We start from the raw sequence: 14,886 nt of genomic DNA on the forward strand, positions 1-14,886 counted from the left end.
GTATCCATTCAGCACATCTATTCCTCATGATCCTTCACCTTGTTCTTGTATTCTGCATTATACTAGCACAAAGGTATAAGCGAAGAAGTAAAAAATAATCTATTTTGCTTATAATTTTCTATCTTGTAGGTGCATCATCAATGTGAAATTCTGTTCATAATTGCTGCTCAAATTGCTGAGAACTTACAGTAGTTTTTGGTAAATCAATGCAAACAATCTGATCACATCCAAAATTTACACATTTCTGGGTCTTAAAATGCTGGGACTGCTTATTTTGGCTTCTACCCCATTCCTTTCCAGTTCTGATGGTGAATCTCATCCCAAAATATGTGTTGATCTGGACTTAAAGCATCTGCAGAATTTCTTGTGTTTATAACTGCTTATTGCCATTCCTACAGATCCGACACAAAAGGCTTCAAGAACCTGCAACTAGTGATTTTAAGTTTTTAGAGTTGCATGAAAATGCATTCTGAGAAGCAAAAGACAGCCAGTCTTAGGAAAATATTAATGGCATTTTTAAAAATTGCAATTATGGACAAAAACATGGTTGTGATCATCACCTCTATAAGAAACAGACCCAAACTGACAGTTTGTATCTATGGGAAAGGCTATTTTCTCTGGGAATGCAAGAAATGAACTGATAACGTGCATTATAACTAGAAGGGTTTGATAGTGTTGGGAGTTGGGGTACAGTATTAAAAATCAAAACTAAAGATCTTAAAGAGAGCTTATAAATGCAGTAATAGAATCCTGGTAAAACATTCAAGACTGGTTAGAATGTGAACTTGTGTTATGTCAGGCAGTGCAGAGAGAGTATTTTATTTTGATGACCTTTTATCAGAATATTCCATCAAATTTTCCATATACAACAATCAAAAGACTGCGAAAAGTTTATGAATGGAGCTAAACTGAGATTCTTAATACAAGGGAACAATGGGGACCTGTGAAGTAAAAAGGCAGATTGAATAGATGGCAGTGAATGCATTTTGAAGTGACCATGCCAAGAAAGTAAATTAGGAATATAGTTCTGCTAATAAAATTAATACTACAATGCTTGTGAAGTCAGCAATTTTCTTTCCATCTTCTCTCACTGTTAGCACCAAGTAGGTATCGGGAACCTGCAGGAACATCAGACAACACAAAAAGCTTCTGGATATATCTTAGCTGGTTTTCAATTGTCTGTGGGAATTCAAGTCCACATAGCAGAGGTAAGACTTTGTTGTAACAAAGGGTTTTTGGCTGAGAGATTCTAGGACTAGGAGTCAGTGATAGAGATTTAAGTACAAACGTTTGTAATTTGCCTTGGTATAAAAGATGTCCTCTTTTCCTTTGATCAACACGTCTCCCAAATCCAATGTCTCAAAATCATCTTTGAAATCCTAATATCCAACTTGCCACCATCCCTCATCTTAAAATCCCGCAACTAACGTCCTGACCCTCTGTAGAAAATCTCTTAAACGCATGAAGTGCATCAGGATGATTCTAAACTAGTGGAGTTAATCACAGACATAGGAAGATTGTGGCTGTCCAGATTATCTCTATGTCTCTTACTCGTCCTCAACTGAACACTAGATGCACTCTCACAATGACAATATTTCACAATTAAAGCAGGTCACCATAAACCTTAACATCTCCTCTGCTGTGTATCATTAAGCTCTTCCCGAGTGGCCAGTGCGGGAGAAAAACTGATTCATGATATCAGCACTTGAATACAAGTAGGTGTTGTTCCTATTTTATGGATGATGTCTTTGTAATAGTTGTGCAGTGCAATCATCAGCTAATTTGGCAGCACATATCTTGTTGAATAGACTTCCTTCAGCGCGCTGTAGTGCCTCAGTTGTAATTGATAAAGACAGACTGCTACTAGGCATTAATTAACATGAAGTACTGATCACACACCATTCGCAGGTTCAGAGAGTGGAAATCCTTTCAGTTTTGGAATACAGCATGATTTTCCTGCGCACCTGGAACAGTTTGCGCAAACAAACATGAGCATCTTGGACTGTGGTCTGCCATCTTAGCAAAAGAGCATGAAAGGTGGAGACAAAAATAGTGTATTCTGAAGGGGAAAGAAAGAAACTGCTGGAGGAATCAGTGTCAAATAACTTATGTGGAGTCAACAGGATTGTCGAGACTGCATCAGGATTGAAAGTTCAGAAGGGAGATAGAACAGAAGTGAGAGAGACGGATGAAGCAGGGGTTGGCACGTGATAGATGCAGACTGGTGAGGTGGGTAATTATGGATAGATGGAGCCAGCATACAGTAGTTGGAGGGTAGAAAAAGTATGGGGGGGGGAGGTGCCAGGTAGAACCAGTAGGGAGAGGAAGGGTGGAGGTAGGGACAAAGGCTGGAAGTTGATAACTGGAAATAAGAGGTGCAAATGCTGGAAACCAATGAGCTGGTGATAGAGAAAGCAGGTAAGAGTTGGGCGAGGGCAATGTGAGATATATGGATGATTGTCAGATGAAACTAGTTGTGGGAGGAAGGGCAAGGTGAGGTGGCTGGCTCACAGATGGAGAGAGAAAGGAGCATAAGGCATGTGGATTATATGAAGCTTGAAAATTCAATGTTCATACCATTGGGCTGTAAACTACCCAGGTAGAACATAAGATTTTTTTTAGTTGTTAACATATGTGCCTTAATACATAGCAACCTAAAACTATGCTCAAAAGAGTTTCATGTCACATTTCTCTTGTTCCTGACTACCCTATGCAGTAAAAGTGTTGTTTCAGCTCTGCCGCAGTCACCTCGACATTCACCACCAAGGTAATCTTTATTCTGCTCTAAGTTTGCAGTTGTTGCTGCAGCTTGTGGGAAAGTTTAGTTAAGGACAACCTTATGGGGGTGTAGATGGAGGCTGGGTAGGACTACTGCTCCCTGTACACTCTGGGCAGGTACAAATAGCTTGTTAAGAGCCCTTATCTTCAGAACTTCCCTATATCTACAACATTTTATCATTTTGGTGATTTGGTTTAACACTCAATACTAAATTTTGTGCAAAAATACTTGAAATTCAGCTGCAAGACCTTCAAATCTAAAATTCCTTCACCTAACCTCTTCATTACTAGTGCTAAACCACTGATTAAAACCTACTTCTTTCACCAAGCATATATGATCATTAGCCCAGAGTCCCTTTTTTTCTGGCCCCATGTCAAATGCTCTTACGAGGCACTTGGGATCAACACAGATGGTCACAGCTAAGATTGAAGGACTAAAGACAACTCAGGACTACAAGAGAAGTGAAGACTTGGAAGAGGGTACAGAAAATGCAGCCTGAATTAGAGGGTATGTGTTGTAAGAAAAGGATGGACAAAGTTGGGCTGGTTTTTCTGATGCAGCAGAAGGTGAGAGGGAGGGAGACATGACAGGCGCTTATAAGATTATGAGAAAAGAAATAGACAGAGTAGAAAGCTGGTATCTTTTTACCCCAGGGTTGAAATAGAGATCATGCATTTTAGATGAGAGGGAAAGACGTGCATTTAAGATGATAGTGTGAAAGGAAATGTATGGGACTCATTTTGCTTTGAAAACACAGAGTGGGGGGGGTTGCCTAGAATGTGTTGCCAGGAGTTCTGGTGCAGGCAGATTCATGGAGACCTTTAAGAAACTCTTAGATAAGTACCTGAATATGCAGAGGATAGAGGGATACTGTATTGACGTTGTGTATGCAGACATTTAGTTACTAGTTCAGCACATTATAAAACCATAAGATATAGGAGCAGATTTAGGCCAATTTGGCCCATCAAGTCATCAGGGTTGCTGCCGGTCGGTGGCCGGGTCAGCGTTGTTTGCACCCGGCATGGCGGTCGCTTTTCACAAAAGGTCTGAGTTTGTGTGGCTGGTCTCTTCAATGTTGTTGAGAGGAAGTTTTCCAAATACTGAGATCCATATAGTTTATATTGGTCACCTTCAGTTTTCTGTGTTTTCTTTCTTATTGCCAACAGGCAGATGGGCGATATGTTACCTTTTGTGCAAGGGATGGGTTGGGGATTTGGGGTCTGATGTTATTGTTGGTGTTTTTCTGTATGGGTGGTCTGTTAGTTTACGTGTGTGTGTGAGAGAGGGGTTAAGGGGTTTGATGCTATTGTCGCAGTTCTTTTTTTATGAGGGAGAGGATTTGGGCTTGATGTTATTATAGCTTTTTTTTAAGGAAGGGGGTTGGGGGTCTGCAGTTTGATGTTCTAGCTGCTGATTTCCATTGGACGAACTGTTAGTTTTTTTGTGAGAGAGGGGGGTGGGGGTTTAGGTTTTGTGAGTTTTGTTTCTTTTTTTTACACAGAGGGGCCTGATGTCTTTTCTTTTGGGAACCCCCATGGTTTTTCTGTATGTCATGACTATCTGGAGAAGACGAATATCAGAGTGGTATTGTACATGCATACTTTGACAATAAAATGAACTTTTAAACCTTTGAATTCCTTTTGCCTCACTGGTATACTGATACATCTGACTTTAGCTTTTTCTCAAACTGCAGGGTGAATTCTTTAACATCATTAAAGACCCATTGCATCCCAGACATTGTCCTTTCAATCTCCTGCCATGTGATAGTAGATACAGAAACCTCTTAGCCAAGGCAGACTGAAAAACAGCTTCTTCCCGAGGGCTGTTATGCAGCTGAATAATGCTACACTCTGGCTTGCCAATGGCCATTCAGTGTTATGGACTATCAAAGTCACATATTACATGTAAATATGGGATTTTTTTAAACTTAAGCTATACTGTATGCATTGCAAATATCTGTTTTGCATGTACTGGAGTAGCACTATAATCTCATTGTCTTGAGCATTGACAATAAAATTCTACTCTTTTCTCAGAAAATGATAAAATCTACATGTTATTTGCCTTACAAGCAACAATACCAATGAATCTAATGAATGCAATCTGACTGTGACAGTCCATTAAACCCATTCCTACATTTCTCTTCTGTGTCGTCAATGCTGCCTGTTGTCTCACACAATCACTTCCTAGTCCTCGTAGTCAAATTTTCCTTCTCTTGGTCACCTTCCTACCTTTGCTTTGCTTCCACACAGGATTGCCAAAGACCGAGATGCAGGTGCAAGATTGCATAAGCTTACGCTAGCCGCTCTCATCCACTTTTCCTCTTGCTTTCCGATATATTATGACCCTCTACAGCAGAGGCACTCCTTGTTCATTTTGTTCCCGCTTTACAATAGCCTCATCTTAGCACCCTATCCTCACTGTGTTGTCTGCAGTGGTTGCTGTCAGTAAAGTGGGACCAGGAAGTATAAAAATCACTCTGCCCACAAAGCCACTTCTATTTCAAATAAAGGAACAAAATAACAAAAATTATATAAACTGAACTGGAATAAAATTGAAATGCGAATACCAGGAACACGACAGAAAGAAAAAGGAAGTTTCACACAAAACACCTCACTGCGATAGTCAAAAACAGAAAATGCTGGAACCATTCTGCAGGTGGAAATAGAAAAGAAGTTAATATTAAAAGTCAAACATCATTCTTTTTTCTGACCTGCTGAGTGTTTCCAAAATTTGATGATTTTGTTTCAAATTTCCAGCAACAAGACTCTTACAAACATGCCATCGAGCAAATGTTGTTCAAGTTCAACTTCAAGTTTATTGTCATTCCACCTGATACACGATTGTTGTCATTGTTCCTTACCACACCTTGAGGTGTGTCAGGTGACAACCTTGTTGTTTCTTCAGCATCGTTGTCTGTTTTTTACGAGGCTGAGTCACTAGCTCAATGGTCAACCCAGCATGGATGGAAAACGTGCAGGGAGCTAGCTGGATATGAACCCGGCACCACTCGCCTCAAGGTCAGGTGCAGATGCCACACTACCGGCTGCTATATACATGTATGCAGCCAAACAAAACAACGTCCCTCCAGACCAAGGTGCACAACACATAGACCAACATTACACAAAAATAATATTAATTTCACAAGGTTAACATTTAGCATAAGGTGCATTTACAAGTTAAAAGAGCTGAAGTGTTGCAACCAGTTCCTTCAGCAATGTTATTTATATAAATTAATTCATTCTGAAACTTCAGCTACCCATTCCCCAACTCTAAGACTCCTACTCAACATGCAAATCGTCTCTCTCCTAAGGAGCCTCCATGAAATTCAACTCTCCAATCAAGCTATTGATTCTTTTTAATCTTTCCTTCTTTGCCCGGGTGTCCATGATTCCATGAAGTACGTTTGGATTTAATTTTCCACATTAAGTGCTCTGTAAACGCAAATAGTTACTGGTTTCCTGTGGTATTTTATGTTCTCCATATAAATAAGTATTTGCAAGAACCTCCTTCAGGCGGAGTGAGTTTGTGATTGGACAACGGAAGCAGCTCTTAGTGGAGCCTCTTAATCGACTTGGTTCTATTATAAATGCACATGCAAATTAATAGTGGAAACCACCTAATTCAGATTACATTTGTGTTCTTCATTAGTGGCCGTGCTTTGCGTGCCTCTCTAACGGAGGGAAGGAATATTAACACGACGCGCTGTTCGTGGCTTATTTGAGTATGCGGCTTCAAGATCCATAATGGCAACATTTGACGGTAATGCAAGTATGATTTATTGACAGATGGTAATACTGTGGCTTTATGTACAGTTAAAAGGCGAAAGTTAAAAAAGCCAACTCAAAATCCAGAGGTAGACCGTGGTCTTGTCTCTCCTTTTACAATCAGTTTCGTTTTAAGTGTTGAGAGGATGTGATACTTCCTGAAACAATGTGTGATCGTGCCTTCGGAGTGTTGGGCGGCTTACCGAGTTCAGCCCGAGTCCGTTTCGACTGCATGCGTAAGGTAAGAGGGAGCTCGGGTCCGAGATCCATTGGATCTCGGTGAAAAGTGAGCTGCTGCTGAATGCTGGCGGTCTGATCTTGATGCGAACAACATCATCCTGACTTCACTGGCGAATTTCAGGAGAAATCTATTAGTTCCAGACATATATGCTATGTTGAAACAATTATTACAAATTGAAGCTTTCAAACTGCTGGAGTGGAATTCGGGGACAGCTCGGCTCTCGGAGATCTCATTCGCCTTTAAAATGGCGCGGATCAGCGCGCTCCGAGCAATGCTATGTTTATTGTGAATGTTTTTTTTTCATTATAGAAATGTTTTGTGCAAATTGACTTATACTTTGACCTCGGACAGAGCGATCATTTTGTTCGTTTAGTGGAACTGACTGACCCCCATCACTACTTGCATTAACCTTGCAGTAGCTTTGGTGATGGCTCTAGAAAATTCCTGATACAAAATTATTACTGGTAATCACAGTACCGATGCTATTTCCAGCTATCACAATGAACACATTAATTTTTACTGTATAACATGAATCTACCAAAATATATTAAGTGAAGAGAAACTATATTGAAATATGTTTATCAGAAATCTAGAGATTGCAGTTGGTGGTGTCCGTGGGCTATTGCTCCATTTGTATATTGGGCTTGCCCATATATTTCCCACTATAATACAGGTTGAGTACCTCTTATCCGAAATTCCAAAATCTAAAAACCTCCGCGATCTGATTTTTTGAGCGCTGACATGACGCCATAAGTGGAAAATTCCACAAGGCGCCGGGAAGGTTCCCAGGCGACAGACAGGTCTGAAAAGTAACCTCATGTATAATGAACAGAAGTTGGTGAAAAATAGGAAAACGCTGCATAAAACGAAAAAGGAAGATCTTGATGAATAGCGTCAGCGTCAGGTGCCGCTTAACGGTGTGCTGATCCTGAAACAAGCAAAGATCTACCAATGTGAACTGACAATTAAAAGTAATTGTGAATTGTGAAAGCAGGCTTGTTGCAGAAATTTAAGAAAAGGCGCGGCACCAAATTTTTAAAGCGTCTGCTGATCACGAAATTCTTGCGCCAGAACAGGTCTACAATAAAGCTAATTGCTTTGTACCTTACATAAAACATTTTTAAAAGTAAATACAAATACAGTGTACTGTGACCTTTTAATCAGAACACGGCATTATGGTAGGTGGAGACTGAAAGCCTGCTGTTGTTTGCTGTCGTTGAACAGCTGATTCAGGTATTCTCCCGATGCTGCCGTTCTGCTTTTGTTACCCTTCACACGTTATATTTTCGTTATATTAATGACACTGAACAAGCGTAAGGCAAAGTCTGTTTACCAGCAGCACATAAATTCACAGTCGGAAAGGATGACCATCCCAAGCTATCTCATTATACATTCAAAAATCCAAATTCCAAACCCCAGGCATTTCGCATAAGGGTACCTGTATTAGCTACCGGTTAAGATGTGAACTGAAGTCATGAGCAGAGTCGGTCACGGGAAAATTTACTGTTACTCCCAAGGTTCATTGTTTAATGTGAATTATTCAGCAAGATCATGGGATTTACTAGTCCGCTTAGTCTGTGCAGCTCATATAATTCGTTGCCAATGGGCATAATTTGTAGCTAAGTCTGATCTGGAAGATGAAGATGCATGCTGTCTATCAATGGTAACTTGGCAGTGAGTTCGCAATGCTCCAGAAGACAGAGGGCCATGATGGAGGGATGTTATTCTGATTAGAGGTGGATCATCGACTGACTAGTAAGTTGGTGGTTGACACAAAGATTGGTGGAGTTGTGTATAGCGAGGAAGGCTGTCCAAGTTTTCAGTGGGGTATTCAAATAGTTGGAGATGTGAGCAAAGAATTGTCAGACAGAGTTTAATGAGATGTTTAACTTGGGAGATAGTGGAAAATACACAGTAAGTGGCAGGACCCTTAGGAGCAATAAGTTACAGAAGGATTTTGAGGTCTGTGAAAGAGGCCACACAATTAGATAGAGTGATAAAGGAAGCATATAACATGCCTGCTTTCATCTGTGATGCCGTTGAGTACAAGTGTCAAGAAGTCATATTGCAGCTGTATAAAACTTTGGTTAGGTCACATTTTGAGTCAGGTGATCATCTCTCATTGCGTGACTGTAGGAAAGGTGTTGAGGCTTTGGAGAAGGTGCAGAAGTTCACTCAGTTGCTGCCTGGATCAGAGAGTATTAAGTATAAGGAAAGTTTGAACTAACTTGGAATGTTTTCTCTGGAGTGCTGGAGCTGAGCACAGACCTGGTAGAGGGCTAATACAAGATGAAATGCATGGATAGCACGATAGTCAGGATACTAGTGGACAGTGCTCTAGTGAGATCACCAATGTTTAAAGCAGTTGTTTGGGGTAAGTTTTTCCCCCCAACCACGGAGTGCTGGTGCCTGCAACTTGCTTTCAGGGGTAGTGCTGGGAACAAAACCAATTATGGCAAATAAGAAGCATTTAGACAAGCACATGAGCATGCAGGGAATGGAGGGATATGGGTCATGTGTAGTTGGATAGATTTAGTTTAATTTTACTTGATGGGCAGCATAGGCATTGTGGGCCATCCTGTTTCTGTGCTGTACCTTTATATTGAAGAACTGAGCACATGAGGGTAACTTCTGGAAGAAGTATTTTGTCGCTAAAAATTATATACATGCCACAAACCACTAAAATTATCCACAAATGATATGCAACAATGAATAGTTTGCAATTGAATTGCAGTTAGGCATCCACTGCATTTCATTTGTACCTGAAACATTAACAATGGTAACATTACTGCAGCATCATCACCACCACCAGAGAGTTTAAAAATAATCTTCAATTGTCGTCTATGAATATTTAAGTCTTGCATTTGTTGAAAATTGTTTATGCTAGATCTATTAAACTATCATATAACAAAAGGAATCCCATTAAATTCCTTCAATACCAGGAAACATTAGAATTCAGAATAAGAAAAAAAATAACATGCACAAAATGCTAGGGGAACTCAGCAAGTCAGGCAGCATCAATGGAAAAGAGTATACAGTCGACCTTTCAGGCTGAGACCCTTCTTCTGGACTGAAAAAGATTCCTGGCCTGAAACTTTGACTGTTTATACTTTTCCATGGATGCTGCCCAGCCTGCTGAAGCTCTTCCAGCATTTTGTGTGTGCTGCTTTGAATTTCCAGCATCTGCAGACTTTCTCATGTTTATAAGAAAAAGGATTTGACATTTAGTTTATCATCTAAGAACTTTGTGTACAAACCTATCCTCAAATATTACCTGGAATTAGATCTTCCAATCCTACTAGTTATAAACAGTAAAAACCATGTGAAACATTTAAAACAACAAAATCATATCACAGTGAGTCAATCTTCATTAAATAAGCAATGGCCTAGGAATTGGCTTGTGTGTAAATTCAGGCATTAACTCAAACTTGTGTCCTTGCACCTATTGCATCATCAGTTTACAGGTAGATTGTTGGGTGCACATAAAGGAAAGGAGATAATCAAAGAAGTGTGAGTGAAGACCAGTAGAGTCACAGTGCTAATTTGGAAAGAGAACTCCATTTCCTGTACTTCCATATTCAAATATAATACTGTTTCTGGTAGTTTCTCTAAGGTCTATTGGTTTAGCTGACCTAAGTGAAGGAGAGGGAATTTCCTATCAGGCTGACCCAAGTCTAGTTGTTACATACGGACGTTACTCTTAATCTTTCATGAAATGTCTATGCTTACATAGATGTTAAGGAGTCCAATTGCCACCTCAGTTGTTAAGTCTTGACTTAAGTGACTTGACTTGACTTGACTTTGATATATTAATCAACACTGTAGGAATGTACATTGCCAAAGTGATTAGGGTGCCCAGTCACATCTTCAGCTTTTTAATGGGAAAACCAACTTTTTGTCACCACAGTTTATTAGTGAATCAATTTTACTTTTAATTTGAAATTCATTGTAATCAAAAGTAAAATTGTAAGAAAAATGGATATTCAGCTCTATCAATTCACAATAACACAATAGAATTGGCCCAGTATTGGTAAATTAGTTTACTATTCTCACATGTAATGAAGTACAGTGAAAATCTTGTATTGTTTACCATCCATACAGACCATTTCAGTACAACAGTTTACTATGGTAGTAAAACATAATACAATAAAAGATTACGGAATAAACTGATACAATTACGTAGAAAATGCAGTGCAGGTAGACAATAAGGTGCAAGGTCATTACAAGGTAGATGTTTGTCTCTATATTGTCTTTTGTATTTTTTGATGAACTTCTTAGTCACCTTGCAATCAGTGCTTAGTTTTTAGTTTGCCTATTAAACAAATTTAAATCTCTCATCATTGCTTTCAGATCTTGCTCTGACTCACCTGTTCTTATCTCTGCAGCTTCCTCCAGTTCTGAAAACTTACAAAAATTCTGTGACATTTTGCCCATCAGCAGTTATAAACTGTTCATCCATTGATCCTTATGCCATCTGTTTCCAGGGCTTAAATCCTGATGTGCCCTCCTTAACCTCCCTCTATCCTTCAAGTGTTTCTTAAGTTATTGGTTGCTCTTGACCCAGCCAGGGTGAAGGTGACTGGACAAGTCTCCCATCGATCAAACCTGGTGATGACACTTTAGTAAGTGACTGAGATTGTTTCATCTGCACATAATTCATTTATAACCATCAATCATTTACTGCATTTTTGTAAGATGCTACTCTGCAATTATCTGGAGAAGTTGCTGTAGTTTTATGACCTCTTTAGTCAGTTTTCTGACTTAACTGACTTTGCTCAGTGAATTGTTATGAATTATTTACCAACACCCACCCCAACTATCATTCCTCTTTGCCAGCTGTTGCTTCATATGTGATAGCATCAGGACAGCACAGAAGGAAGCCACTTGACACATAGTGCATGCCAACTCGAGAGCAATCCAGTCAGTCCCACTTTCCCATGTGTTTGTTTCTTGTCTTTTCGATTTCCTTTTGAAATAATTGACTGACTTCACTCTGACCATTCTCACTAACGTACGCAAAATGCTGGAGGAACTCAGCAGGTCAGGCAGCATCTATGGAGAGGAATATGGAGTTGATGGCTTGGGCCAGGACCCTTCATCAGGACTGGAATGGAAGGGGAGAGAAGCCAGAATCGTTCTCTTAATTTAGTTTTCTCTAAAAACTAGTATCCTCCTGAGTTTTTAGTCCTTTGCTGCTGGTTTCTAAAACATTCCTAGTTCTCCAGAATTTCTTCTTATGTGATACTCTTCCCAATTTGGATTGATCAGCTAATGTATACACTCAGTGACTTCTTTATTAGGTACACCGGTACGTCTGCTTATTAATGCAAATATCTAATCAGCCAATCATGTGGCAGCAACTCAATGAATAAAAGCATGTATTCGTGGTCAGGAGGTTCAGTTGTTGTTTAGAATAAACATCAGAATGGGGAAGAAATGTAATCTAAATGATTGACCATGGAATGATTGATGGTGCTAGACGGGGTGGTTTGAGTATCTCAGAAACTGCTGATCTCCTGAGAAGTTTCATGTGCAACAGTCTCTGGAGTTTACAGAGAATGATGCAAAAAAAACCCAAAAAAATAATGAGCAGCAATTCTGTGGGTGAAAATGGCTTGTTATTGATAGAGTTCAGAGGAGAATGGCCAGATTGGTTCAAGCTGACAGGAAGGCGACAGTAACTAAGATAATCATGAGTTACAAAAGTGGTGTGCAGAAGAGCATTCCAGTACCTAATAAGATGGCCACTGAATATAGACTATTGTCTCTCTGGTTCCCTTCATGCATGTAGTTGATAGTTCCCCAGTTATGCTTTGGCCTATTGATAAACCACAATTTGGACGCCTGTGGATTTCTCCCATCCATGTCTCCTTTCCCCAGTTACTCAGTATTTCCACCCAGATTTTTTTTTACTGTGTCACACCAGACAGTCAGCATTCTTGTCTGGCGTGTAGCGTCAGGATTGGTCTCCTTTCGGATTAACTGGGTGACGATATGAACATTCCTGACTCAACCCTTTTTTTCAACGAGGCCGAGTGGCTAGCTCGTGCTCAACCCGGCATGGATGGAAAGCATGCTCGGGGGCGGGGGGTGGCCCGACTTGGATTCGAACTTGGGAGCCTTCGCTCCGAAGTCCGGCGCTGATGCCACTGCGCCACCAGCTGACCAATCCACCCAGATTGATTTTATAACCATAACCATATAACAATTACAGCACAGAAACAGTTCATCTCGGCCCTTCTAGTCCATGCCAAACTCTTGCTCTCACCTAGTCCCACCAACCCGCACTCAGCCCATAACCCTCCATTCCTTTCCTGTCCATATATCTATCCAATTTAACTTTAAACGACAACATCGAACCTGCCTCAACCACTTCTGCTGGAAGCTCGTTCCACACAGCTACCACTGTCTGAGTAAAGAAGTTCCCCCTCATGTTACCCCTAAACTTTTGCCCTTTAACTCTCAATTCATTTCCTCTTGTTTGAATCTCCCCCACTCTCAATGGAAAAAGCCTATCCACATCAACTCTATCTATCCCCCTCATAATTTTAAATACCTCTATCAAGTCCCCCCTCAACCTTCTACATTCCAAAGAATAAAGACTCAACTTGTTCAACCTTTCTCTGTAACTTAGGTGATGAAACCGAGGTAACATTCTAGTAAATCTTCACTGTACTCTCTCTATTTTGTTGACAACTTTCCTATAATTCGGTGAACGAAACTGTACACAATACTCCAAATTTGGCCTCACCAATGCCTTGTAAAATTTCAACATTACATCCCAACTCCTATACTCAATGCTCTGATTTATAAAGGTCAGCATACCAAATGCTTTCTTCACCACCCTATCCACATGAGATTCCACCTTCAGGAAACTATGCACAATTATTCCTAGATCCCTCTGTTCTACTGCATTCTTCAATGCCCTACAATTTACCATGTATATCCTCTTTAGTCCTACCAAAATGTAGCACCTCACATTTATCAGCATTAAACTCCATCTGCCATCTTTCAGCCCACTCTTCTAACTGGTCTAAATCTCTCTGCAAGCTTTGAAAACCTACTTCATTACCCACAACTCCACCTATCTTAGTATCATCTGCATACTTACTCATCCAATTTACCACCCCATCCTCCAGATTATTAATGTATATGACAAATAACATTGGACCCAGTACAGATCCCTGAGGCACACCACTGGTCACCGGCCTCCAATCTGACAAACAGTTATCCACCACTACTCTCTGGCGTCTCCCATCCAGCCACTGATGTACATCAGTATCAGTATCCACTATATCTACATTATGCTGTGATATTTTCATTGATTAACACTACTCAACATCCTTTCCCTTCAGACCTAAAATACATTGTCTCTAGTACTTCTGCCAGCAACTTAATTGGAACAGCTTTTCTTTGATCTGTGGTATAAACCTATCATAATATCATATACCGCTATCAAATTTCCCAGCAACTCCTTGACTCTAAGGAGAACAACTCCAGCTTCTTCATGCTCAGCTTGATGTTAAAATCCCTCACTAGAATCATTCTGGTCAACCATATATTTCCTTAAGTGTAGCAACCAAGTGGATGCATCATTCTAACTATGGCTGTATATGGTTTTATAAAACTTCTATAACTTTCCCTGATTTTATATTCCGTATCTCTGTTTATGAAGTCTTAAGATCCCACGCATTCATCTAAATCTAAAATCTAAACTCTAAATTTTGCTAACTTCTCTTAATATATTCTGTCATTTTAAAGATCTGTGCACATGAATTCCCCCCATTAATTCATACTTTTTAATTTTTTTTAATTGTTGGGATAAATATTATCTGTCTTGTTTGGTCTTTTGGTTATATGGCCTAAAAATCCAGATTTTGAAATTTGAATGTTTGAACGTTGCTTTTTTAAAAAGTGTCAAATTTTGTCTGATTGTACTCCTGATGTGGCACTTTTGATTTTGTTACATTGAAGGCAATCCAAGATTTAAAAGTTTAACCTTGGATTTAACTGAATTTGTTTGCTTTTCCTTCATCTGGTGTTAGTGGGGCAGGATAAAGATTGGTAGCCTAACTCATTTGTTAATACCAGCAAAAGTTAAC

The 14,886-nt window shown here is 39.8% G+C and overlaps 1 protein-coding gene across 3 annotated transcripts in view; it reads left to right on the plus strand.

The window, feature by feature from the left end:
- The first annotated feature begins 6,324 nt into the window (after positions 1–6,324).
- Positions 6,325–14,886, plus strand: part of LOC140201263 (TNF receptor-associated factor 5-like) — a 37,456-nt gene continuing 28,894 nt past the window's right edge. For 2 of the 3 annotated variants that reach the window (XM_072265065.1, XM_072265068.1), the window contains exon 1: positions 6,325–6,538. In XM_072265065.1, the coding sequence (XP_072121166.1) occupies positions 6,523–6,538 (16 nt within the window). In that variant the 5' untranslated portion in view covers positions 6,325–6,522. Of the gene's footprint in view, positions 6,539–6,666; positions 6,785–14,886 lie in introns of those variants that run through there. The other variant, XM_072265067.1, reaches the window with a different exon arrangement.

This window comes from Mobula birostris, chromosome 8 (assembly GCF_030028105.1).
Source record: "Mobula birostris isolate sMobBir1 chromosome 8, sMobBir1.hap1, whole genome shotgun sequence".
Classification (NCBI taxonomy): domain Eukaryota; kingdom Metazoa; phylum Chordata; class Chondrichthyes; order Myliobatiformes; family Myliobatidae; genus Mobula; species Mobula birostris.